The sequence below is a fragment of the Struthio camelus genome, chromosome 22, assembly GCF_040807025.1.
Source record: "Struthio camelus isolate bStrCam1 chromosome 22, bStrCam1.hap1, whole genome shotgun sequence".
Taxonomy (NCBI): Eukaryota; Metazoa; Chordata; class Aves; order Struthioniformes; family Struthionidae; genus Struthio; species Struthio camelus.
The window spans coordinates 7,613,743-7,640,281 of NC_090963.1; the positions used below are offsets into that span (position 1 = coordinate 7,613,743).

At 42.3% G+C, this 26,539-nt stretch overlaps 1 protein-coding gene across 1 annotated transcript; it reads right to left on the reverse strand.

Annotated features, from left to right (window-relative positions):
- Positions 1-1,404: 1,404 nt before the first annotated feature.
- KCNJ5 (potassium inwardly rectifying channel subfamily J member 5) lies at positions 1,405-23,811 on the reverse strand. Its single transcript, XM_009680427.2, has 3 exons — positions 23,350-23,811; positions 13,673-14,619; positions 1,405-2,204 (listed from the first exon to the last, which is right to left on the reverse strand). The coding sequence occupies exons 2-3, from the start codon at positions 14,610-14,612 to the stop codon at positions 1,864-1,866; spliced, it is 1,281 nt and encodes a 426-aa protein (XP_009678722.1). The 5' UTR covers positions 14,613-14,619; positions 23,350-23,811; the 3' UTR covers positions 1,405-1,863.
- Between the last annotated feature and the right edge of the window lie 2,728 nt (positions 23,812-26,539).

The window sequence follows — 26,539 nt, forward strand, 5'->3', positions numbered from 1 at the left end:
TTTACATGCCAAAAATATCATTGCTTTCTCTGTTTTATACTTATACCAAGAGATAAAAACACATTCAAGACACTTAGTGTGCAGGTCAGTCCATCTCTACTATAACGAATATTTATTGCACAGATATACCTAATTAGATATACCTATATATTCCTATATAGATATAGGATATTTATACCATAGATATACTTCCAAAATGCAAACTGATTTTCGTACATTATTTATTCTTCTAGGAATTAAGTTCTGTTTTCATTAAGAAGTAATACTGCAGGTATATTGTTTTTTTCTGCCAAATTCTGTGGGGGAAGGAAAGACGTTCTTCCTCCAAAAGGCAAATTGTTCCCCATGCCGTTCAAATTTCTGGAATTTTACGTCTCTAGGGCTAGCTTTCTCCATCCCTTTTCAGCATTTGACAATACTCCCTGGTAGAGCCAAGGTTCTATTCCTGGCTCTTGTAAAGGCCAAAATTATTAACTCCGTTTGGTGCCGTCACAAGAATAGCAATCTTAATTGACCTGCAGGACAAAGCATGCCCAAAACACTTGAAGAAATTACTGCCAGGTTATCATTAAGCCCACAGAGATGTTATTGCCTGCAAGCAACAGAACACGGGAGACAATTCTGTTTTGGACTTGTTTATAGGAAGGAAACAACCTGATACAGCTGCATTGGAGGAGCCGCCTAGAGCAGACACGCTGCATCAGCTCATTTAATGCAGCTTTCAGGACAAAACTTCACTCATGTTAATCCTGTTCTGTGCTATCGTTTCATCCAACTGAACTGAAGTAAATATTGCAGGGCCTTCGTCTTTGCGCTAGTCTGATCAGAAAACTTCAATTAAGTCAACACACACTCCCAATAGCTAATATAGTCCTTGGAACATCAGCATCTAAACCTTTATTTTAAATATGTACTTTATGGAAAAGCAGAGAATTTTGCAAAGTGCTACTTACCCAGTCTACCTACTCCTGGGACTCTGCCTAGAATTCCAGAGCATTTCAAACTCCTGGATGGCTACTTACTTTCTTTTAAATCATGGCTATATATCATTAACTGGAACTGAAACTGGGACATCCAGGAGAGAAGAAAACTTCACTGTTGCAAGATCTAAACTTTTTCCTAATCATGGACATCCTATGAAATTTATCAGCCACAAAAAGAGTACACAGTGATGGCACGCAGCTTGAGAAGAGAGCCTGCCACATTGAAGTATGTGCTAAAGGGGCTTGCAGGATGAAAAAAGACCAAACTCCCTCCACAGGGAAAGTTGTCCTTTTAATGTCAGAGATTTCAGTTTGTAGGAAATAAACCACAATGACCATGATCCTGGAAGTAAACACTAAAATCTATTTGTAAAAATTATGAAGATAAAATACTACACTACACACTGGAGTTTTTTTTTTTCTCTTTTAATTTAGCAGTAACAACATTTACAATATATTGACTCACAGATTAAGTGAAGGTATGAAAACACATTCTTCTTATTGTGATGAGAGAGCCTAGATTTTTACTTTTTAAATAGCCTCTCAAAGGGGGGATAATTTCGACCGTCCAATGAATGTCTTTTGAAAGAAACAGTGGCATAAATTTCAATTTTAACAGTGATGATCGTATTTAGTGAGCCTTGTCCATAGAGATCAAATGCTTTGCAAACAAGTGCAAAGCTCAGAACCTCACTGTATAGATAAAAGAGGAAGGAAACTGAGGCACAGTGACGTACAGTGACTCGCCAAGTCAAGCAGCACACAGTAGAGATGTGGGCATAAATCTCAGGTCCCTCACTCCCCGTCCAATTCCTGACTCACTGGGCCACCGTCTCCCAATAAGCGTATATGGTATCTACCGTCCACCAGAGTTCATATGTTATACAGACACGTCTTCCTTCACGTCTCCTGCTGTCCCATTGGCTCCATTCAACCCTGCCGGCTCCCTCTCTTGTTCCTCTTCCTCCTCTTTTGCTGTCTCTGCTTCTCTGCCTCCGCTCAGGAGGGTGGCACTGGAGAGGTGGCTGAGGAGCTGGCCTTCCCGGCGAGACTCAGCCAGTTCTTTGGCACAGCACACAGGAGTGTTGGTCTCATAAGTGCTATGGAAGCTGTTATAGTCGACTTCATAAAAATCCTTCTCCAGGGTGAGGACAGGAGTGAAGCGATGTCCCCACAGCACCTCGGTATCCATGTAGGAGCTGCGAGCCTGGCAAGTCATCCCTGGGTAGAAACAGAGGGATGTTAAATGCTAAGCTTTGATACGTGCTCACCCCACCACTTCCTTTCACTTAAAAGCACTTTTATGTTATCTCCATACCTGATTGCTCTGAGACACAGAAAAGTTCTTCGCTTAATAAGTCTCACAAAAGCCTCTCATGAAAAAGCTGAGCACTCAAAGGAAAAGGGGTGGACTCATCTCCGCATCTTCAGAGTGTTTCCTGAACCTTGCGCTTATAGGTTTGAGGTCTGGTACCACTAAGCAGCTTCTCTCTGTCCTCATATTTCTCTGTTGAGGCGGTGTTTGCGTGGCTGTTACTGACTAACAGCACTTCTGGTTAATCACGTGCTACGATGACATCCAATCCTGCCAATGCACCTCTAATCCTGACCCACGTGGCCTCTAAATAGACTGAACCCACTGCCCTGCCAAAGCACCTGGCTTCCTGTACTCCCACTTTGTCCAACCCCAGATCCCTCTTCAGTTACAGCAGTACCAGCTACTCCCCTCCTGCACTTGTGCTAGGCACTGAGTCATAGCCTGGAAGGTGGAGAGGACCCCAGCTCCTACTGATTTCTATGGCAAGAAATAATGGCTCATAAATACCTTCGGAGAGTTGGCTCCAACTGTACAGGGTTGGCTGAACCAAAACCCACAACATCACACAGTCCACCTCATAAGCTTATTGAATTCCATGTATTATTTGATCTTGGATTGAACGTGGGGAATATGAAACTGATTTCTGTCAAGCTTCTTTTCAGCCCCAAGGATGAGGTTTTGTTTATTTACTCAGGGAAAGTTTAAAGAGAATCTTTTCACAGCGGAGCAGGGATAAGTATTCAGCGTTGGCATAGCTAAATACGACTCCCTTTGGGATTGCCTGACGTCATCAAGGCTGTCTTCCCTTCCAAATGTTTCTCTTCTGCTTGTCCTCAATATGTTACGCTTTTGAAATTAATTCTGGCGAAATTTGGAAAGCCTGACCTCACCAAGTCCTCCCACAGTTCTCTCTTGGAGCATGAGAGAGAGGTCTGACTGAAATACATTCAAAACATACACTTGATCCAGTTCCCAGTCAATGCTTCCAAATCTGAATCCTGCAGCCCAAAGCACACAAACAGAAATCTAAAGCAATGCAGAGAGGAAAAATACTGGTGTCAGTTGCATTTTTGCTTCAGAGAAGATCATATATTCTCACTAGTTGAGCCCAACTAAGTGAATGAAGTGCCAGCATAACCAGCAAATCTGCACCTTTTTGCAGAGACGAATATTTTGCTCTCCTCACTGCTACAGTCCATTAAAAGACACCCACACTAACAAGATTTCCCGAAGGCTTTACTTCTCTCTTGTGTCTTTGCTTAGTATATAGTTGCTTTTGGTTCTTGAAAGAGGAAAAGGGGGACAATGAGACATATAACACTTTGAGAATTTTCCAGTTCTGTTTTGCAGACTGACAAGCCAATTTTTTCCCCCAAGGAGATCTGCAGAAGTACTTGCTTCTGGGCAGGAACAGCAAGTACAGAGTTAGTCAGAGTGTTCTAGCGTGGCTGCTTCCTCAACTGGCAGGAACTAGGAAGTGCAGAGGCTGCTATGAAAAACAAAATAATGGAAGAGGAAAATTACCCCAACTGTCCTTGCCTTAAGGAGTTGTTCTATCGAGGTACAGCAGTTTTTCAGGCAACTATCAATCAGCTGCGTATGAGCAGAAAACAGTATGGAGACTGCTGCCAACTACATGCTTCAAACGACACCATGATGTACACCATCATCCAGAGAGTACCCTGCCATGGACTCCTCAGTCCTGGAGGATGACTACTACTTAATTTTCCTTCCCTTACACCAGCTGGCAAATAGCAGCTCAACACACAGGCAGCTCCTGGGGTCCTACTAACTTCTGAGTCCTGCTATAGTTTTTCCTCAGGAGACCCGTGTCACTTACACTCATCATACCATTTGAACTCCATTTGCAGAGGCTTTTGTCACTAGCTCTTTTGAGGGTCAGTAAAATAGATTTGCAGGGCTAACGCCAACGTGCTTTCCGTGCATCTCATCACCTGATGCTCCCTCATGCTGGGAGGCGAGTCCTAGACAACCAGCAGCACGTGTGTGTATTACGATAAACAGAGTTAAACAAACTTCCTCCTCTTTGGCAGAGCTGGGTTTGTACCAGAATTCACAAGGGTCTTCATGACTCCCCCAAGCTCTGAGTACTTTCAAAGCCCAGCAAAGACAGCAGGAGAGGAGGTCACTCAGGACCCACAGGATCAGTCTTGTAAATGAACAAGCTGATCTTACCATGGCCTTCCAAGTGCTGCATAGAAGTGTCCTCTAACGGTCCCCAAGACCAAGAAGAGAGCACCCCCGCTAACATTAGAGCCTGAGACACCTTGAAGGGAACCCTTGCCCTGTAATCGGTATCTGAAATAGCTCCTTTACCTAGGGGACAGCGAACCTGAACTCTGCAGACACGATCACAGCTGTCTCCTGTGGTAAGTATTCAATTAAGAAAGGAACAATAGAAGCTTTCATCAACCAAATACCGCAGAAGCTTTCATCAACCAAATACCGCACACTGCCAGCTTCCTGCAGTAGCTGCTTTTTGTAACCCCAGGGGTACCTAGAGCCAGCACAATGAGACAACTTATAATTGCTCCATAATCCCATTCAAATATTCCTTTTTAGCACATGTGCAGTGGTGTTTTAATTGCATGGGGACATACCGCTTGGCAACTCCCACACCACCCAGTAAACAGCAGCACTGTCCCTGCTGCAAATTCCATTAAGTGTCTGCTTTGCAGGCTGCCCTGTGCTCTCCAGCCTGGTTAATTAATGCATCTGTAACGTCCCTGGCTAATTATTGCTTCTGTAACCAAGAAAAGACAACAAAGGAGGTGTGGAAACAATAAGCCTTACTTTTACTAAGAGCATATGGATGCAGCTGCTATCCGCTCGAATACAACAAGCACTCTGCCTTCTGTGCGCTGAACGTCTTAAGTTTCAACTCGCAGTGCAGCTGAGTAATTCAGGAGACTAATATCTTTCATATATGGCTGTGGGCGCTCTGTAAACATCAGTAGTTTCATTTCATAAGCCTTGCTTATACTAGAGACCCAAGCCCAAGGGATCCAAGGGACGTCATGGGTGCAGTGAATCCTTATACAGTATGCTTACATCCATCAAGGACCGCAGCAACTTTGCCACTGCTCTTCTACTTCAACGCAGCAGCACTATCTTGCACACTCCTGCTATAGCTGCCTGAAGCACTGACATCCAGGAGAGTGCAAGAAATTGAGGGAGATTTCAAACCCCCAGAATTTCTTGGAAAAAACACCATAGTGTCATTGGTCCTGATAGAAGCTGTTCATCCTTTTAGTAAAACGGATAAAACCACACATTTTGAGTCTAAAAAAGGTAAATGTTCAGTAATATTAAAGAGGCGGTAAGTGGTATGAAGTAAAAGATGGCATTTGGTGACTTGAGCTTCACTGAAATATGCCTCATTTAAATAAGGAAAAGAATGTCTTGATTTTCCCTTTGGTAAGTCAAAGTAGATATGCTTCCAAACCAATTTGTTTTCAAATAAAAGTTACTGAGTTTATTTTTCAAGTGTATTGATTTTTCCAGATAGTAGGACCACTATAAAATTCTACTTGCTCCTAAAAAGTCTGATTTAAAAAAGAAAAAATATATTCAATGCAAATTTGTACACTGTCAATTTTAACACACATGAAATGTGAAATCTTCAACTTTTCAGTTTTAGTTACAGCCTTCTCATCTCTTAAATCAGCAGTTTAACTTTCAAACAGAAGCGTGAATAACAGAATAAAGTGCACAAAGTTGTAAGCAGATGCATCAGGTTTGCAATAAAGCTGGAACTAGTTCCAGTTTGGTTTTTTTGTTTGTTTGTTTTTTAAGCAAATCTGGAGACCAGAGGACTGTCTCCTGGTTTCAAGTTCTGCAACAAACATTTCGTAGAGTTTTAATGATAATTTCATCATAGCAGAATCCTAAGAAGTGGGTATTTGGTCTGTTGACTAGAGTCACTACATCACAAGATCAATAGCAGAGTTTGTGCATGTTCCTATCTAAGGTAGCAATAGATGCTTGTGTAAACTGCTCATTTCTGGCTTCCAGTAGATGAAAAGATGCAAAATATATTGCTATGTGTATAAACCCAGACGTTTCATTACATTCAGGAACAGGCAGAGTCACTGAGGAAAGACTGGTGCGTAAAATAGGTGTCAGCAAACTATACCAATAAGGCACTTTTCTGTCATCAAAATCAGTCGAGATCAAGCAGCTTACATTTTATCAAAGACAAAGGAATGTTAATGTGCACCGAAGAGAAGCAGTTATTTGATGGCTCACTTGGTAAGGAGCCTATTTTTCTCCAGTGTACTCAATGGGAGTTGCAGATTTCAGAACCTTTCATTGCTTGCAATGCCACTGATTATACAACTGGAACAGACACTTCTGGCTCTGCCACAGCGCTAAGAAAAGGAAAAAAATCTGCAGGAGATTGCTCCTGATTTCCAGGCCTTTCATACCCTTAGGTTACCAGTTAAAAATCAAACTTTGTTATCATAGGCTAAATCTAATTGCATCTTGCAGCTGTTTGGTTATCCAGAGATGATCTGACAGTCTCTCTCCAGCTGTTGGAGGAGGCCTATTTACGTCAAATGTACCACCATAACCAGTACCCTTACTGGCAGTTTTGCAGGAGAGGGCAAGGAAACAGGGGAACACAAAGGATGATCTACCAACCCAAGAAATTGCCACAGGGTTCAATTTGATCACATCAACAGGGTAGTCGAATCTTTCAGTACTGTTACGTGGCCTGGACTTTCTCAGTGGGTAGAGATATCCCAACCCCTGGGGCTGTCAAGACGACGTTTTCATCAGCCTAAAATTAACTCTACTCATTTAAATGCCACAGAGCTCAGCTCTAAATGATTATCTGCTGGCAGAATGTCATGTGGATGCTGACCGTAGGTTTGCTGTATTTGCTAGGCTCTCTCTGCAGTTTAGACACAGATACTGCTGGAAGTGATTTCACTTCTCTGTCCCTGTTTTCACTATGTTATTGTATGCAGGGTGACATTTTCCCTTGTAGTGGATGCACTAAAGCTGCATAATATATATTCTGCTCCTTGAGCTGAATTCCACCTACACTACTAAAGTACAGAGAAAAAACTGATGGACTCAGAGGTATCGTAACAAGACTGATGCAAGTTAGGACAGCAAAGAGTAGTTATAAAAATTTTAAATTCTATCAGTCTAATTAAGTAATACATGTCCTGAGATTAGCATCATCATTTGGATAGTTATAAAATTTATTAGTCCCTTTGCATTAATTAGACCAAGGAACACTCTAACCTCCAGAAAGTTATTGTTCCCCCAACTTCAAAAAGAACGTCAGAAGGTAGGAGCATGGTTCTCCAATTATTTATGCTTGTCTCCTTTAGAGAAAGACATGTCTGGTCCTGATTCACTTTGATTTTTATGTTAGAGGATAGTAATGGGATTTTAATTTTTCTGAATGCTCTCCAGGCATGGGAAAGCTTGTAGGCACTGGAAATGAAAAAATGCAAGGGAATAGTGGAACCGAACACGCAAAAAAGTTTGGCAAGCAAACAGGTTAAAAAGGGCAAGAATGCAAACACATACTCATACCGAGTTCTACTTTGGAATTCTTACTGCCCTAATCTACTATTCCTTATCCTTTTGTGTGTCAGGTGTGTCAACAGTTAGGAAATATTTTATGATTTAAAGATCCTGGATTCACTTGCCATGTCCTCTGCCAGGCAGAACCTGAGGCCCAGACCACGTAACTTCAGGCATCTCATGAAAACATTTATGTGACTACAGAGGAACCTAAGACAACTAGCCTGCCAATGGCCACCTCTGGCGGACAATTCAGATTGTAGTAGAATGACTTAGCCTCTGGAAACATCTATCCTTTCCCCTTTAGCCTGGATGAAAAGTTCCTACTTTCAAGGTCTTGGTTAAGTGCCTAAATAGGAACCAAGTGAGACTCACGGTTTACGCCTACCTTAGTAAGCGGCACAGTGCAATGGGAGCAGACCTACGGGGTGAACCAGTTGGTGCTGAGGACCCAGTGTCCGCACTATACACATTACCCTCAGAATATCTCCACTCTGGTCCCACTGACTGAACTCCTATTAGCGGCCCTTCGAAGCCAAGGCATGGTAAGGGGAAATGACTGCGGGAATTGCTTCAAAACTACACTTGATCCAAACTAAAACACCAACATAAGCTAGTATTCCTTTTCCATCTCTGCTTTATGCCAGCAATATCAGTATTGGCATGGGTATTTAAAAATATCCATGTGTGGCACCTCGTAGTGGTTGTGATGGCCATAAAAGCACCTTAAATAGTTCTGCAAGGTCCTTCCTTTCAGACACCTGTTTTACTCCTTTATCCCCACACCTTTAACGTAGGATACCGAAGATGCTCATAAGCGTCACAACACCTATTTATGATGCACAATAAAATACCAATTTAACTCAAATAATGCTTTAAAAGTGAAAGAAAATTTATTCATATGCAAAATACAAACCAAAGCAACTAGACAACCTAAACCAGATGATGAATGCACCAAAATTTCATGTATTAATTTCACCCTTCCCTTGTTCTCCCATGAATATCATGATTAATTTCAGTACATCTATGCTGTTGACTACTCCTTATTGCCCTGTATTCATAGCCAGGAAATTTTACTGCATCCTCTGCAAAGGTGCAAAATGGCTGCTGTTTGCCTGTGGTCTCACAGGGACCGGATGAGGAACAGAGATGCAGAATCCTGACTCACAGTACATTACTTCTTGTAATTAAACCACTTTCTATGCCACAGAATCTAAGCCAGAAGGATATCTCCTCATCCTCTCCTAAAAGCATATTAAAACTTTCAGTCACTGGACTAATCAGGTGTCAGAATCAGGTGGCTTATTTAATGTCAGCAGGAAAAAGAGGCAATGAAAACCAGTGAGGACCAACAGTGAAGTACCAAGGCATTGATGCCTCTACGCCCAGAAAACAGCAATGCTGGACACTGTAGACATATAATGAGGTTTGCAATAAACCAATATAAATCAATTTTCGATTAACTGTCAGTGAACAGCAGCGGAAGGGTAAAGTGGGAAGGGAAGAGAGCCTCTTCCAGAAAGTCTTCTAGGATATGCAAATGGCTTCATCACAGAGAACAGTGGCTTACAGAAAAAAAATTTACAAATGGGCTCTCTAACGTTCTTTAATTGAATCAGCCAAGCTGTTCATCACATAACCCAGCTGACTCTGCATGCACATGGAAAGGGGGTGTGAATCTCAACTGCTTTTGTAGGTTCTGGCAACCTTGCTCGATATGTTACGTTCAGTTAAGCAACAAGAGGGTAGGGGAAAGTGTGTTTTGGCCAACAACAGCCTAGCCCTATTCTGTCAACTGGATGGCTCTAATTTTTTCTTGCCGCTGTGGGAAGCAGGAAGTCACTGAAAGTAAAAATGTATTCACTTTGCAAATAGATTTTCCACCTTCGCTTCCCTCCCTTTTATTGGGGGTCAAATTTGGGCCAGCTGATCTTGACAAGTGTCCCTTTAAGGTAAGTCAAAAGAGAATTAATTCCCTAAAGTAATCTCTGTGACCAATTCATTAAGTAGATATTGTGAGCGATTCTGCTGTTTTCAAGATGCCCACAAAGAGCACTGGAAGTCAGAACACTTGTCATCTGTATTGATTTTGCCTTTACAGCGGTCATTTCAGTCAGGAATAACCACCGCATGTCTATCCAGAAACTCAGTCTCCCCTTGGTGTTTTTAACCTCTTGATGAGTCACAGTGCCAAAATCATACTAAAATATTGATTGTAAAGACCCCTGTCAGTGGGCCTTCTGCCACAGCTGGCTTTGCGGGTGAGGACATGTAATAGCTGGGGGTCCCTGGAGAGCTGTTGCTAGACTAATGTTTGCTTTTTCAGTAAAATAAGAACACTGCATTTCAGGCTTCCTGGTATGCTTTTTGGTGTGTTATTTACCCTTTTAGAAATTCAAGTCAACTTGAAAACAAAAACGCCATTTTAAACAATAGCACGTTTATCTTTGTTTAAAAAACAAACAAAAAAAAAAACCCCAATGACTTGAAGTCTTTCAACCTTTCAGAATTTCTGGTACGTTTTCATTTGAGACTATTTATCATCTTTTCCTTCAACTGGATCAGAATTAACTTCAATGTCAGAGTTCCTTGTCTGAGAGGTGACAATGCATTGCACTTGAAATACACGTATAATTGATCGAAGTGATTAGAAATAAATATAAATTTGCTGTCCCAAATGCTGTGGTGAAAAATATTCATCCCTTTAATCAGAGACTGGTTGTGCTTATGTTTCTTTAGTCATCTACATGTTGACAATCATCACAGTGTAGTCAGGTCTGACCTGCTTTTACAACATCCTATGAAAAATGTAGCTGTCTTTTTCTCATCAGCGCAGGATGCATTCAGAGTATGATTTGTTGCTGTCTGCAAAGTCTGGGTAAGTTTCCATTAATTTTTATTCCTGCCAACAACTACAGGGCTGAGCCACCTCTGGGAGGGCGAGCAGGACTCACTTCCCTCTTGTGCATCATGAACAGAAGCTATATAAGCCAATCAGTTATTCCTCTGCGCACTGTGATGGTGGTTCCCAGGTTTTCACAGGGGCTTTTAAGGGAACAAATTGCCCGTAGCATTTTGATACTGTCCTGAATCTGATGAGGTTGCAACAGTGTCACGATATAACAGAAGTCACACTTCAAATGAATTATGCCACTCCTGAAAGCAGATGGGGCTCGAACAATCCAAGAGGAAGGAAAGAACCTAAAGAATTTGCTGGGAGCAAAGGCTGAGATGCAGAGGTGGCGATTCATATATCCAAAGTGGCTTATCACTCTTAGGAGGTTAAAGGACAAAGCAGGAAAGCAGAAAACACTGTGCTTCTGCAGACTGCTTTTGTTCTGGCAAAACATCAGCCCCCATCAGCGCCCCCCCCCCCCAATACATCATTCAAAAAATCAGAGTTTCTGAAGCAGATAATGGCATCATCTGAGGTCCGCTCTGCTCTCAGTTCAATGCAAACTGGCTCTGCCAGCTTCATTTTTGGAACTTTACAGCCTGTCTTCCCAGACCTGAGTAATTAATTTCCACAGATGTATACTCCTTAATATCATTACACACTGGCCTGTACAATCCCTCTGGGAGAGGAGCCCATTTATAAAGCAATGACTCCTATGTCATGCTTTTAATTTTAAGGTTGTTATTGATAATGACTTCCTCTCACACATCTCTAAGCAGAGGCTGAGCTTTTGTAAGAGGAAGGCAGTGCAATAGCTGTTCAAACAGAATTCGATAGTGTCGTCTTGTGATAAGGAAAGAGGCTTTGGACATAGAACAAACTGCACTCCATGCTCAGATTAGGAGGTTCTTGTATCTAGTAATTAAGCTACAAATTAAGCTTCCATTACAAATGCTCCCCTTTGATATCTTTGCCACCCACCCCTTCTTCTGCAGTTTAAGGCTGCCCAAGCTGTCTGCCCACAGAAATGGGCTGCTAGAGACGACCTTATTTTCTGCCTCTTCAAATTGAAGTGATTCAGTGGAGTGACTGAGATTTAAATAGATGCGAGTTATGTGGACATTAGGATCTTGTTACTAACAATCTGGGAAGGAAACACCACTATCACACCAGCAATATTTTGGCAACTCCTATAACGGGACATCTTCTTTATAAAGCTTTCTCATCAAACTTTCATCAGATTTACATATGCTCAGCTCCAGATCTGCGTTTCAGCCACATCCCTGCAATAGTCTGCTGGGAAAGAATATTGTCCTAGTAATTCCCATAGTATTTCCAAATTACTTTCACCTGTGCGGTACAGTACTCTAACCTAAGTATAACGGAGTCTACACATAACCACCCATTAGCTCTGGAAAATTCAGCTACTACTATTCATGTAATGACTAAAGGGAAATACTAGGAAACTGAATTAGCTCTCTAGAGAGCTGTCTGTAAGAGCGGAGACCTGGGATGCAGGAATTTGAGAGTTCATTTCCTCTCACGTCTGGCTATTAGGAGACTAACAAGGATAAACCACAACAAAGCAACAATATTAATAGTAAGCAAGAGCTAAACTCTGTAAGAGAGAGTGCTGATACCACTGAGTACTTACATTAAGCAGAAAGGCCTTGCTATTGTTTTAGAGAGAACCCATGCTTCACCAAGATGGAAAAACCACCCCGCTACCAAAGTAACCTTGGGTTCACAGCCTCTCGTAACTAAAATCCTTAACATCCCACAGGGCAAAACTATTTGCAAAAGCTTTTTTGCATCTATGACTCTTTCTAGGTCTCCACATCTCTAGATAGCAATTGTCTCCCCACTGTTGCCAGTAGCCCCATTCCCTTTAAAGGCCCTGAAACAACCAAGGCACGCTGACAGCCCCCCGGCTCAGAAAGCTTGCCTGAGGAGAGCATCGGCATCTCAGGGCACTTAAATACGTTTCCTCTCTAGCCAGACCCAGGGAGACATACTGCATCCACCTGCAGAAATAAGCCTGGAGGCCTTTGTAACTACTCGTTCAATCATCCTGAGGGGCACACTGCCACCTCCCCCTCCCGCACTTCAGGAAGCTGAGGCACAGGACCTTTCCAGATTTACCATATACGGATGCGGGCTTCTTTCATCTCTTGCTATTAACATACCCATGGGAGGAAACAGGGAATCAGCTGAGTATATCTCCTAATCTACCTATTACACAGCATTGTTTTATGTCGTTAAACAGCTACTACATGCCACCAGAGTCACAAGAGCAACTTCTGTATTTTTCCTCTGAGTTTCTTTTGAAACTGTATGTCCCGCATGCAAGTCATTCAGTTTTAGCACATGCTGTTCTATGGGATACAGGAATACTCGGGCACATTCTTCACAGTCTCCATTAAAGAGCAACACCACAGCAATATCTAGAACAGCACAGTTACAGTCGATTTCAAATTGGAGGAGAGGAGAAATGGAAAGTGTTGGACCATGAATTCTGATCAGAGAAAACAGGATGGTAAGAGGCCTCATGAATTCCTTTAGCCCGTTCCTTTTTTCCTGAGGATCAATTCTAAGTGATTACAGACAGATCCTTGTCTAACCCATCTGCCTGAACGCAGGTCATAAAAAAGCATGAAACATTACAACATGAGCTAAAGGACTCACCTCATAATTGCTATCATACCACCGTACTGTCTCGTATCATACCGTACCATCATATATACGAGTGTATCATACCGTAATATCCCACATGAATCAGTCGCCAGAAAAGGACAAACCTCAGCATGTTCTCAGTCCAGGCGACGTAAACTGTGACATCCTAATGCCAAACCGCACTCCATTTTTCTCCTTCCCCCCTCAAGGTTGCGGCTAATTCTGACAAATCCTTACCTGTTGCTTCCACCATTCCTTCCAGGATGACCACGATTTCAAACTCCTCTTTCTCCAGTTGGGTGCGAGACATCTCCCAGAAGGGGCTTTTCTCATTGATTTCATGAGAGATGATAAGAGGCGAGACCAGGAACAGCCTGTCATCTCCAGTGTCAAATCCTACGTTGATGTCTGTCTGGTTCAAGGGGATGAACTCTCCTTCTTTGGTCTGTTTGGACTTAATCAGTTTGGCTCTAATGGAAGCCTCGACGATGTGGGAATTGCGAAGGTCCCCAACCCGGAACATTAGACACAGCTTCTCATCTCTCATCGAAATCACTGCGTTGTTAGAAAACATGAGGGTTTCAGCCCTCTTCTTTGGTTGGCTGATCTTGACAAACATGCATCCCACCATGAACGCATTGACAATGGAGCCCAGAATAGCCTGAATCAGGAGTAATACAATGCCTTCTGGGCACTTCTCTGTTATGACCCTATAGCCATATCCAATTGTTGTCTCAGTCTCGATAGAAAACAGAAACGCAGAAACAAATCCACTGAGATTTTCAACACAAGGGATCCAGTTCTCATCTTCAAGATGGTCCAGGTCTCCCCGGATATAGGCAATGAGCCACCAGATGAACCCAAAAAACAGCCAAGTGACGGTATAGACCATGGTGAAGACAAGAAGATTAAAACGCCATTTGAGGTCCACCAGTGTAGTGAAGAGGTCACTAAGGTATCGGTAGGTTTCTTGAACATTTCCATGGTGTACGTTGCACTTGCCACTTTTCTCCATGTAACGCTGGCGTGGCTTCTTACCTTCTGCTGATATGAGGCGGGTTCGGTCAGTGGCAATGGGGACATCATCCCGAGCCTGTTTGGGAATCTTCTTAGGCTCTCTGGATGCAACTCCAATGTCCATGTCCTGGTTCATGAAGATCCTAGAATCTCCAGCCATGGCTGGGCTAGGGGAAAACAGAGAAATGAAGTCTAAGGCATCAGGAAAAGAGCTGAGATAAAAGCCATTTCATATTACCTGGTGAACCACTACAACAGAGCAGGACCAGAGATACCAATGTTACGCTGAAAGACCTTGACCCATGCTGGTACAGTGCTGCGTATTGGCTCCTCTACACTAGGAAAGCTTTTCACCAGGGCCATTTATTTCCTCCTAGCATTGTCTTGGGAAACACTGAAACACTTCAGTACTTCTCTCACAACATCCACTTGCTAAATACAATACTGCACCTAGCTGGATGTTAAATATTGATTCATAACACGCAGTCTCTTCATACATGAACCTGCTGCTACTCACTTTGCTTAATCCACTACTGGAACATCAGGTAATATGGGGATGGCGCACGGTCTGGGAGTCATGAAATAGGCAGAGCTCACCACTTCCTCCCTCCCCCCCGCAATGGTCCTCTGATTTTTTTCACATTAGAAATTTGCCTGAGATCACAAATGGCAGCAAAGTAAAGACACATGAACATATATTTTCAAATGGGACTGGATCTTTTTGGTGCCTCAATTCTTGGGTGCATACCAAGAGAAACCTTAGAACTTAAGAGAAAATACTGAGCACCACTGCCTACCTAATACCCACATAAATCTAAATTAGCACGAGGGTTTCCCTTACAGTTAGCAGAGAGAGAAAGACGCTTCAGATAATCTGGATAATTCAGATTTCAGATGTGCTGAATCATCTTCTGGAAGTACCCACCCCTCTCCACTAATTATTCAAGGAGCCTGGGCTCCAAATTTGAAACAGGCTTTTCACTTAGCATCTTCAATTACGTGTCTGAAGGTCTGACGAATTCAGGACTACTACTAAGCCGATATATCGGAAACCCTTTACTGCATATGTCATTAGACACTCAAAAACGTTGGACGCTTACAGAAACACAATAGACAGCTATCAAAAAGCCCACTGAATGTCCAAAACTATGCTTAGCAAGTTACAAATAATGTAAGATGATGGCTGCAATGATTTTTGCAGATTATAATTTAACATCCTGTTTGATGAGATAACTAGATACTCCTTAAAAAAAAAAACACACACACATTCTCTATTGAAAAATGAGAGCCTTGACTCTGAATGCAGAGCACAGACAGAATCTGTGTGAAAGACTACCTAAGCAGCCTTAGGGATATCAAAGATAGAGCAGCAGTATTCTCTATGGCATTCAAACTCTGCATCGTCCTCTGCAGATCCTATTAAAACCTAACCACATCTATTATTGCTCCCTCTATCTTTAATCTTCTTATGCATCTGTGAATCAGAAAAGGTGTAGAGATACAATTAACAGTATCTTGGGAAAAACAATTTTAAGATTGAGCAAAGTAGTTTCATCTTTTCAACATTAGAAAGCACAAAGGATGAGTGGGAAGGAAGCAGAAGCAGATGAATAAATGAAGCAACAAATTTCCACTTCCATTCTACCGTAGCCATGTCCAGCTAACAGCAAAGTATTACTCTTAACCCTTGTGTAAGTCACCATCAATCATTACTCCGATGAAGCAGCCAGAGCCTGTTGCTGAAAGCGTACCCGCTGGCTCTGCGCGCTAGGGAGCCCAGTCATCTGTCCACACCACAGTCCTGAAGCTTCTTAGTGCCGGCAAATTTCCATCTGGCCTGAGGAAGGGTTTGGGCCAAGGCCGAACTGGTTCAGCCACAAGAAGGGGGTAAGGAATCGGGATTAACAACTGCAGGATGGAAAGCTAGGGAGAATCAGGAGTGCCACTCCTACTGCCCACGATACTGGACATGGAATAAGTAACCCCATCACTGTGCAGTTCCCTTCCTCAAACAGCATCAAAGATTTTGGCAGCAGGTAAGAATATTTATTCCTACCTTTCTTTGTCTTCTGAAGGCAAAAGGGCTGAGAGCTGGCTGATGGTATATTTAAATAGAATCTTTAACCCTTTTCTACCACTTACTGCAACTTTGACTATCCTGGACCACTGGTCTGGTTCTCTGCTGCCTTATGGTATGCATCTATTTACATCTATGCAAAGTGTCTGCTAAATGTTGCCAAATTATAATGGTACAGACTGACTCTGATTTTACAAAATGTGAAAGCATATGCCAAGTGCAAGTCAGAACAATCACACACTTGTTTTTTTTTTTTCTTTTTAATAAGGAAAGAAGCATCCCATCTATTGACTACAACAGGTTCAGAGAAAACCCTCTTCGTTTCCTTCTTATGAATCTTACTTTTGAGCTTTGTTTACCTTTCTTGATTAATCTAAAATTAATCCATTTGGGCTCAAAAGCTTTTGATCAATCTCTACATGTTTACAGATGTAAAAATAATAAATAGGCAAGTGCATGTTTTCAATTTAGAAGAGTTGCATTAAAGAAAGAATATTGTTATAAAAGTTATATTTGAAGCTGACTTTCACTTACATTGACACTGTATGCGACAGAACAGTGCATTACAAGACATTCACATATGGGTGTAAGGTTCCATGCTTTATATCCACATCAAAGAGACCAAAAGGATCTCGAAACATATTAAAAAGATCAGAATACAAATAATCAAAAAGCCTAAATCCCTAGAAATATCACTCTGGTGAAGCAGGCTAGAGGGACTGCCATTAATGAAAGTCAGGGAAACCTGCTTTAACTAAAACACGCAGGGGACTAGCAACATCACTTTCCTAATGCTACTGATCTTTAGCAATAGGTCAAGTGAAATCTTTCTGGAAACCTTTAGGAATGCTTTACAAGCTGTCCATTAAAGCAGAAAAATTCTTACTGCAAATGAACTTTATTGACAGCTTCACTGGTATTACAACTTCTCTTTATGTTTAATCTTAAAACGTTGCTCCCATCACAGTGGGAACAACCTTAGTATGTGGTTTTTGAAAATAATTAAGCATATGAACCTTTGTATTGGATTCTCAAAAAGGAGTAAAATTGACTAGTAGTTTGAGCACAGGTTTGGATGTCCAAAGGCTAGCCAGTTTGTTCCAAATGCTTTCAGTATTTTTCCTCTAATTCTGAGCAAATCACTACTTTTCCCTCTGCCGAGGGAAGTTCTTCCCAAACTGTAAAATCTGTGATACTGATATTAACAATCTGAAATTCTAAGCACAAGAATCTTCTAAGAAATCTGCTATTACTCCCTTAGTATTTAACTGCTCTAGGACACTTTATCACAGATGACAAGGTACCAAAAGGGAAGCACTGTGCTGATGTAAGGATTTGGTTTACTCCTTTATTGTACAATATACTGCCACCCTTACCAACTCTGCACATCTTTCCCAGATAATGGTAATTATGTGCAAGTATCTCACAGAGGTTTAGACTTCAGTTTGTAAATCACTGCTCTCTCCAGCAAAGAGAGTTGCAAAATGAAATTACCTCTTAGAGTCACACACACCCCCATCCTGTTTCATTGGCATTTACCATCTTTGCTTAAACAAGGCTGGGACAATAAAAATGTTACTTTTGTACAAAACCGCTCTCCTTTTGGATAGGCTATTGCAAAAGGAGACATAAGTCAGTGCGTTATCAGCCTTGCAAAGACGTTTTCTATCAGACTTGCTGCTGCGTAGCTGTTGACCTGATGACAGACTTGGGGGCAGGCTGTGACATTTCAGGCTTTTAGAACTGCTGACGCAGAATCAAACTGGGGTTAGTTAAATATCTTCAGAAGACACTGTGCTGCAGAGCTGTCTACAAGCCCTGCCTGACAGAGTTCATATACCCTCAATAGCTCCAAAATACAAGTTTGCTGAAAACATTGCAAAAGGTGAAACAAGAAAAGTCTGCCAGAGACTTTCCCCCTCCCCCCACCATGCTGGGTTTGTTTTTTTTTGTTTTTTTTTTTTCAAATTAGATACCTGCTGAACTGGCAGGCGACAGGAGTGGAGACACAAATTTCACATTAAGTTTGCCCCTGTAAAAAAATATTTCCTTTTGATTGCTTTAAACTTGATGTCCCTGTAATCTTACATTATGAGAATAAATTAGCAACTGTTCCCTATTAACCCCAAGCCAGGATTTTATACAATTGCCATACCTTTCCCAAGATTAAGAGCTATATACTACTTAAACAAGCTGTCAGTACAGCAATAAATACTAAATAGACCGTCACTGAAAAACCAGACATACATTTTGCAGCCTGTTTGTCCACACCACATAAAATGCAGCCTAGCTCTCCGTCCCCAGATTCCTCTGGGGGAACGTCCTCTCAGGGGTGCTTCTTCTCTTTTGGGTCACGCTACAACAAAGGAATGAAATTTTTGATTGATGAACACTAGCAGTAGGGGAAAATCTGTAGAGTCATGTAACAAATTAAGTAAAGCAGTAGCACCTAAAGAGAATACAAGCACTGATCACTGAACAGTGAGTACCAATGGAGAGATGGAGGAAGAGAAAACATTAGGGAAAGATGGCCTTTGGCAATCTGAAGAGAAATGGCCATTAGATACTGATTGACAGAGGGTGCTTTGATTTCCCTGAGAAAGGTAGCTTTCCGGTTATCCTTTCATTTACTGCCTGCGTATAACTAGGACTAAACAGTCAACAGTGCCAATGTGAGATTACCTTTCAAGGAGTACACATGTATGTGAGAAAAAGACAGACAGAGAGACACTGAGCGTATCATGTCACCCTTCACCTTTCTGACCTATAGAGACAACGATGGCTGCCTCTTTGGAAAGTGCTTGGAAAGCCATAGGTGAAGGGAACGATGCAGGAGAGTTACGCTACTCACAAGCAAGGTAAACCATTTAAGGAAAGTGCACAAGAAGGGAGATCCGTGGCACCTCACTAACAAACGTGGTTCAAAAGCTCCCCTATGCAAATAACTGCTTTTCAAAGTGCAGTCTCACTCAGTAGCAAAGTAGAAAGATTCCTTTTATTTCCTCTCTGAGTATTCGTTAATTGACAGCACCACTTTTCTAACACATCGACAGGCATGATTTTACAATGGAATTCCTCTGGAGCTGAAGGAGACATCCATCAGTGAGTACACAAAAACCGGTGACTGATGGAAGCTACCAAAGGACGCAAGATGACTTTGTTGCTTGTTACAGAGCTGGGCTGATAACTGCCTGTCTGCTTGAAGCTCATTAGGCTCAGAAATATCATACCAGACGCTGTTCAGTTTTTCAAAAAACATTTCTTGTAAGAAAATCTCTCTGGGTAGAAAAAGTCAGTATGACATGGGGAAAGAGAGCTTATGGACAGCTGCACTATACTTTTATCTGCCAATTACCTCCTAACCTATCCTTCCACCGCAGCGATGCTGGATGATCACAACTCTAATACCTGTGAGCCCTTTTGTTCTCAGTTTTGAGGAAGCTGTGTGGTATCCATTCCCAGAGTATCCAAATGTTTCGGTGCTGAACATAGACATCACGCACTTTAAAAAAAAATAAAAGATTTGTGGAATAAGGAAGTGTTCTATTTCTGATTTTTTTTAGATAGGGAAGTGAGTCACAAGGACACTGCTTGCTTCTTCCATGCTCACCCTGGAAGTCTGTGGCAGGGCAGGGAACTGAACCTGGAGTTTCCAAAAAACTAAGCAAGTGCCTGTAATCACTCTCCTTCCCTTTCACCAATCCAACAGCAGTGAATATACTCCCCCTATGCTTGAGGTGAGTCTAAAGATTACTCTGAAAAACTTACACACTATCAGCAGGAATGATTATAATTCCTAGGGAATTTCAAAGTGTTTCACAAACACTGCTGCAGCCCGTGACTGCCATCACAGCAGGCTGTGGTGGGAGCCCTGTCACTGCCCTTCCAGACCAGACTAGATGGTACCTGTGCCAGACTGAGGAATTTCCAATACAAACAGTTCAAAGTGCAACATTAAGAAATGATGTTAACTGGTCTGTACATGCATACTGAAAGGCATCTTTCAGAGCCACAGAATGGCTGGCCTAGGAACAAAGAGCAATTTAGTAGGTTCTCTGAATTACTCTGTACGGGACAACTGCAAGTACTGCATAGAGTCTATAAATAAGAGCTCATTTTCTAGTAAATTCTAGCAATTTCCAGATTAAAATCCATGGAACACTACTAGGTTAGAGGGCTTTTTCAAGGCAACTTTTCTAAGTATTTGTCTTTCGCAATGGTCTCTGCCCAGCTGAACTGCCAAATCTGTAACTAGTGAAAACAGCTCTTATAGCCTTAACTTCAAGGGAATTGCAGCCATACATTTAAACAAAGAAATAATTTGACCTTTTTATTTTCCCATCAAAAAGAAAAGTTTAGCCAGATTATCTCTAATGCCACAAAATAATACTTCTATCTTTACTGAGTTTTTCAAACCCATAATGAGTTGTTAAAAAAAAGGGGGGGGGGGGAGGAAGAGTTTCCTACTTAAAATTTGCTCCTTAGCAGCTACAGGTTTCGAATAGATTTTTTCCCTAGTAGGAATTAAAGCATTAAAAAAAACATACATAATAAGTTTGTGGATGCATTAAATATACTGACTTCAAACTAATACAGAGAAGAGTGGGGAACTAACACTTTACCGAGAATAAAGCTGGTTTTGTTTTGTTTTATTTATTTATTTATTTTACAAAAGATAAGGACTAGGAAGTGCCTTATGAGATGCTGTAATTACCCCAATGTACAGGCTGCAACAATTTGTTATAGAACAATGACTAGAGAACACAGTTTCCACAACAGGAGGGATAAATGCTACTTGATACAATGCAGTTCAAATGCATGGGGTGCATAGGAGAATACAATCAATGCAGCTCTTCAGTTAATCACTTTATACTTCAGAAAATTATAAAAGGTGAGCATGAATAAAAAATTCTGTGTACAAAGGATGCACGCCAAACATTATGTTCTCAGGTATTCTTCTGAATCCGTTTCTAATAGTCAAACGATAATGGCTTCCCCAACAAACAAAACATGAAACTAAACCAATTTGATCCCTTCGCTTCCAAGGAAGTGTCTCTGTGCTTTTACCCCAGACTCTATTTTTAGGGAGACCTCTTGGCATCATTGAAAATTTGTCCGTTATCTTTTAGCCAACACAACTGAACAAAGAAAAAGAAACACTCTTGCCCTGATGGTAAGACACTCCCATTTCTCCTGCTACAGATTGTTTTACATGCAGAATACACACAGTGACTACTGGGGTAAGAAGAACAGCAGCCCTAAGAGAAAATCCTGGCCCAAAAGCACTAATATTTCTGCTATCTGTTACTCAGCTATTGCACCATAATAGCCCCAGAGAGTCACTATATAATCCTGCAGCTGGCTTAAAAAATAAAACGGAATCAAAGGATATCAATACCACTTCACACCTCTGCAGCAACTTGCATCCAAATAGCTCAAAGGTGAACTGACCAAGTGCAGGCTGTTTCTGCCCCGTGAAGCGCTACAGTGCTACTGAACTCACTGCGCAGACAAGAGACGATAAGTTACAGAAAGATAAAGTGACCAACGTAAAATCAAACTGCTGGTTAAGTGCCAGTGCTCACCTCAGATGTTCAAGTGGCTCCCCAGACCTCAAACCAAACAGGAAAGGGGTGTCCCTAATGCAAAAGGGCCTAGAGATTTGTATCAGAATATGACTCAAAAACTCTTGCTCCTTTTTTCAGAGCGTGGAAATAACTGCGCAGGAAGCTTCCAGAGATGGAGAACTTTCCCTAATGGGAACCAGAGACGTGATCCTGCTCCTTTATCTCTACCTGAGGAGGAACAATGAGGGAAAGAACTGGACCCCAGAAGTAAAATAACTTCTCCAAAACAAACACAGCTAGGCGTGCTTCCCCCACGACACAGAAGATACTTAGCTTGGATCGGTCAGAGAACTAGCAGGAAAGGCCAGTTTTGTTTTCCTCCAAGCTACTCCGCTATAGGTCTAAGTAGTTGTCTGCTCACAAGTGAAAGGGTATAGCAGGAAGGACCTGCTTGATTTCAGAAATCCAGAAAGTCATACTGTGCGCTCTCTGGGATAGGGATGGTTTCCGTCAGTCCTTGATGGGGTGCACAAAACTCTCAGGTCAAAAATAAATGAGAGACAATGCCATATAAAAGCTAGCATGTTGCTCCCGAGCAGCATGCACTAATAAAACAGAAAGGCTGTGGGTGTGTTTCTAAACCGTTCAGCATGGCACTGGTACAAAGGGGAGTCAGGCTTTTACTTCCAGAGCCATAAACACCCCTAATGATTCCCAATACATGATATTGTCTGTCCTCTACAAGAGCTGAATGTGACAACTCATCATCCGGACACAAAACTGTGAGGACTTCTTGAACCTTAAGCTGAATAGTAAGCATCCTAATTATGAAAGAATTTAATCTTTGACTTCAGGTGAGGATTACAGAGTTACTCCATGGGTTTCAGGACTGCTTACAGATCAGCCTCCCTCTGCCCACAGTATTGCAATGACCCCCAGTAATCAGGTACCTGGGCACTTCATGATTTTTAATTTCTTTTTCCTGCACAACAACTTTACTACATCTGAGAGTGCTCTTGCCCAAGGTCAAGATCTAGCTCCCGGCTTCCCAAAGAGTTCCCAGGCAGCTAGTAAGTTAGACAACAACAGATCTCTCTGGCTGTCACTCTCGCCGGGCTGGGCACGGAAACCTGGTGTTCAGCTGACCTAATAACTCAGCCACTCGTCCTCCTGCCTTCTGGGCTCCTGATCCTTAACAGCCAGAGAAGAAAGCAAGTGAACTGGAAAAACAAACAAACAATAGGGTAACTTACTTGCTAACAGCAGCTGTGCATCAGTCTTGTGCTGTGCCACTTCAGGGATACTGGACGGTGACAGGACTGAGAGGTACGTAAAACAGCTGCTGGAAAAGTGTCCGATCCATGCCATCACCAGAGAGCTGGGGTTGTCTTCTTGTCCCTGGGCTCTCTCTCCCCTTCTTCCCTCTGCCTGTTATTACAAAACATTTATGTGGCACTGTAGATCTAAATGCACACACCCCTGTTCCTAGGTATCCCTGACTTCTCCTGCTCTGTCAGAGCTGACACGGGGTGCTCCAGACCCTCACCCTCCACTGCTGCAATGCTACTTTTGCCTGTCAAACGTCCCTCCCTTTCCTTGCTCCTGCTCTCTCCAGCACAACTGAATTCTTGGTGGTATAAAGCTATTTAAAGGGCTGGGGCAGAGGGGAGGGAGAGGAGAGGACTGCATGTGATGAGAAGCATCATCTGTTCTGAATGAACAGGAACGGGAAAGGTGGCGGGAGTGAAAGCAAGAGGGGAGGGGTTTAAGCTGCAGCTTTGCACAGAAAGGGCTGGCTGGGGAGCGGGGAACAGAGGCGTATTCAGCGCCTTGAGAAAATGTGAAAGATCCTGTGCTCCCCCCTGTCAACCACATGGTCTTTGCCCTCCTCGCCAGCTCCTGAAGCGCTTTATGTTTACTTCTCCTGCCCTTGCAAGCTTCTCACCTCTCCCCTTGCCTGGGTTCTCCTTTGCCAGATTATTGGATAGTCTTTTATAATTTTAGGGGGTAGGGGCTGTATTCTTGTCTCAAATCACACAAACAGAAAGTAGTTCCTAAAAAGGGGGGGTGAGGAGAACACAGGCTGCACATCTAACAGGGAGCACACATGTATGCATTTAGCAGCATTGTGAAAAGTCTCTCTTCCAGGCTGGACCAAGGAATTTGGAAAAGGTGGGGAGGAGGGAGAGCCCAACTCCTCTGGAGCTCTTTTCTGGCGTGTCACCCATCAAACTGCTGAAATGGTGTTTGCTGAGTGAGTTGCATTGTTTGCCTGTGATCCAGCTAGTCCCAGGGAATGTTCTCAAAGCTCCTTAGGGGTTTGCTTTCTTTGTGTATTTGATTTTTTATTCCTTTTTATCGTTGATAATATCACACACTGTCTCCCCAACTTAGTAGAATATTCCTTCTGAAAAGTAAATGTCAGGTCAGCAGAATATATGAGATCAATGTGCCTGGCAACTACAGGATAGCTACAGGCTTAGCTGCCCTGTTCTCTAATTCTGATCCACAGCCCTCCCTAATCTCCTAGTCCAGAGGCAACACGTAATAGAGCACATCAGAAGTTCTTTCACAACAAATTTTCTGGGCAGAAAATGAGAACTTTTCAAAAGCAAAACACTGTACAAGAATGTGTCAGTCATGCTAAAACCTGAAAGCAATTTTTCCATGTTCTGTTTTGAAATTGCTTTTCAGTTTTTTTTTTTTTTTTAAAGTTATGCTATCTCTAACGAAATAAGTCAGAATTGGAATGACATTTTCTTTTACTGTATGGCATTCTGTAACTTTTTATGTGCATTTTTGTTTTGGCATGAGAAAAAAAAAAAACGAGTCTTGGGAATTTCCAGTAAATCAGAAATCTGGTTCCTAACCATCTTGAATCTAGGATACACAACTCCTTATTATGGAAATTAGACTCCACAACCACACAGCTTTACATACTACTTAGTAGTCATATTGCACAGAGCAACTACGTTATGAAAATACATCTCTCTAAGCACACTCCTGTTTACCAGCTACCATGCACTCCGATCTACACATACAGTTTGGATCTAGCCTACCAGAATATTTAATCGGGCCCGATAGGACAGAAAACCAGAACTGGATCAAGGGCTTAGACCATCAAAAATGTATTTTGCAAATGTAATTTTGCTCTTCCACTTGCTGCTAGTTTATACTTTGCACTTCATGCAGTTTGGGCAACGAGATCAAATTAGCCAATTTTGCACGAGACTGGCACAGGTTAAATAAGTAAAGGATCATTTCATCTAGCAACCAAGCCCATCAGAGAAATTAAAATTTACAGAAGAGCTCTCTAGACACAGCTTTTGAGGAGCAGTCCTCTCACCCCTCCCAGTGTACCTTAACTCTGAAGCGAACAGATGGCCTCTAACCGGACAGCGCTCTGCCAAACACACATGTGAGCACACACTCAGCACAGTCCTTTCTGCAATGAGGCCTCCTCCACCTTGACCAGCCAGCTTACTTCGAATTACTACGAAGACAAAAAATTTTTTCCGTCCTCCTGAGATGTCAGGAATATACATGGAGGACATGCCCTGAATGAGACACCATGCAATCTCCATGAAAGAACAGGGAATAGTCTGCATCACGCAAACTTCTAGTAGTAGAGCTCATGCTACCTAATAAGGCATGTTGCAGAAATTAAAGACTCATCTGTAAGCAGGTGCAAATTAACGAAAACAGCAGCCATCTCACCTTGCATGTGGGAAAAGGTCCATCTTACTAAGTCTCTCAAAAGCAGCTCTCTTTAACAAGCTTCTCTCTCTATTTCTAATCCTGTGAGGGCCCTTTTGCTCCACAAGGAAACTGCTGACATCTTTGGAGAATCAGTCCCTACTAGATCATACTGTCAGTTTTCAGAACAGGGTAAGTCCCTGGATGCTGCTTCCACACCATCACTAAAGGACAGTGTCACCTTCACAAAGGCATCAGCTCTGCTTTCTTATTTCATCTCTGCCTAAAAACCCTTTAAAAGATTTAGGAATGAACTGTCCAGCCAGCAGGCCTAGAAGAACAGAAGCTCTGCGAGCCTGCAAAGCTAGTATGACAAGGGCATCGTTAGGAGAAGCCTTCCTTCCCACATCCCATACATGCAGTCCTCCAGTGCTTCTCAACTATGAGCCCAATGGAGAGCCTCTAAGAGGACACGGCTCTCCCAGATGTGCAGAGGAGTGTGGTCACAGTACAGGCATTTCTGTGATGATGGGTTTACCCATCTTGAGCTGGACCTTTGCATTGTTAGCATGCGAGAAGCGGTGTGTAAATAAAAACCCTTTCACATTTTGAGCAGACCCCTATTTCTCCTAAGCAGAGGAAAACGCTGCTAACAAGCACTGCCATCTGCTGGCATCATCTGCTTTTACTACTTTTACTGATTTCCCTACAAATATTGACAACATGGGGCACAGGCAGGGTTTAAAG

Excerpts from the sequence above, each read along its gene's own strand:
- KCNJ5 (XM_009680427.2), bottom strand. The coding sequence starts at position 14,612 with ATGGCTGGAGATTCTAGGATCTTCATGAACCAGGACATGGACATTGGA. Across the intron at positions 2,205-13,672 it reads AGGAATGGTGGAAGCAACAG|GGATGACTTGCCAGGCTCGC; the intron begins GTAAGGATTTGT and ends GTTTCTACCCAG.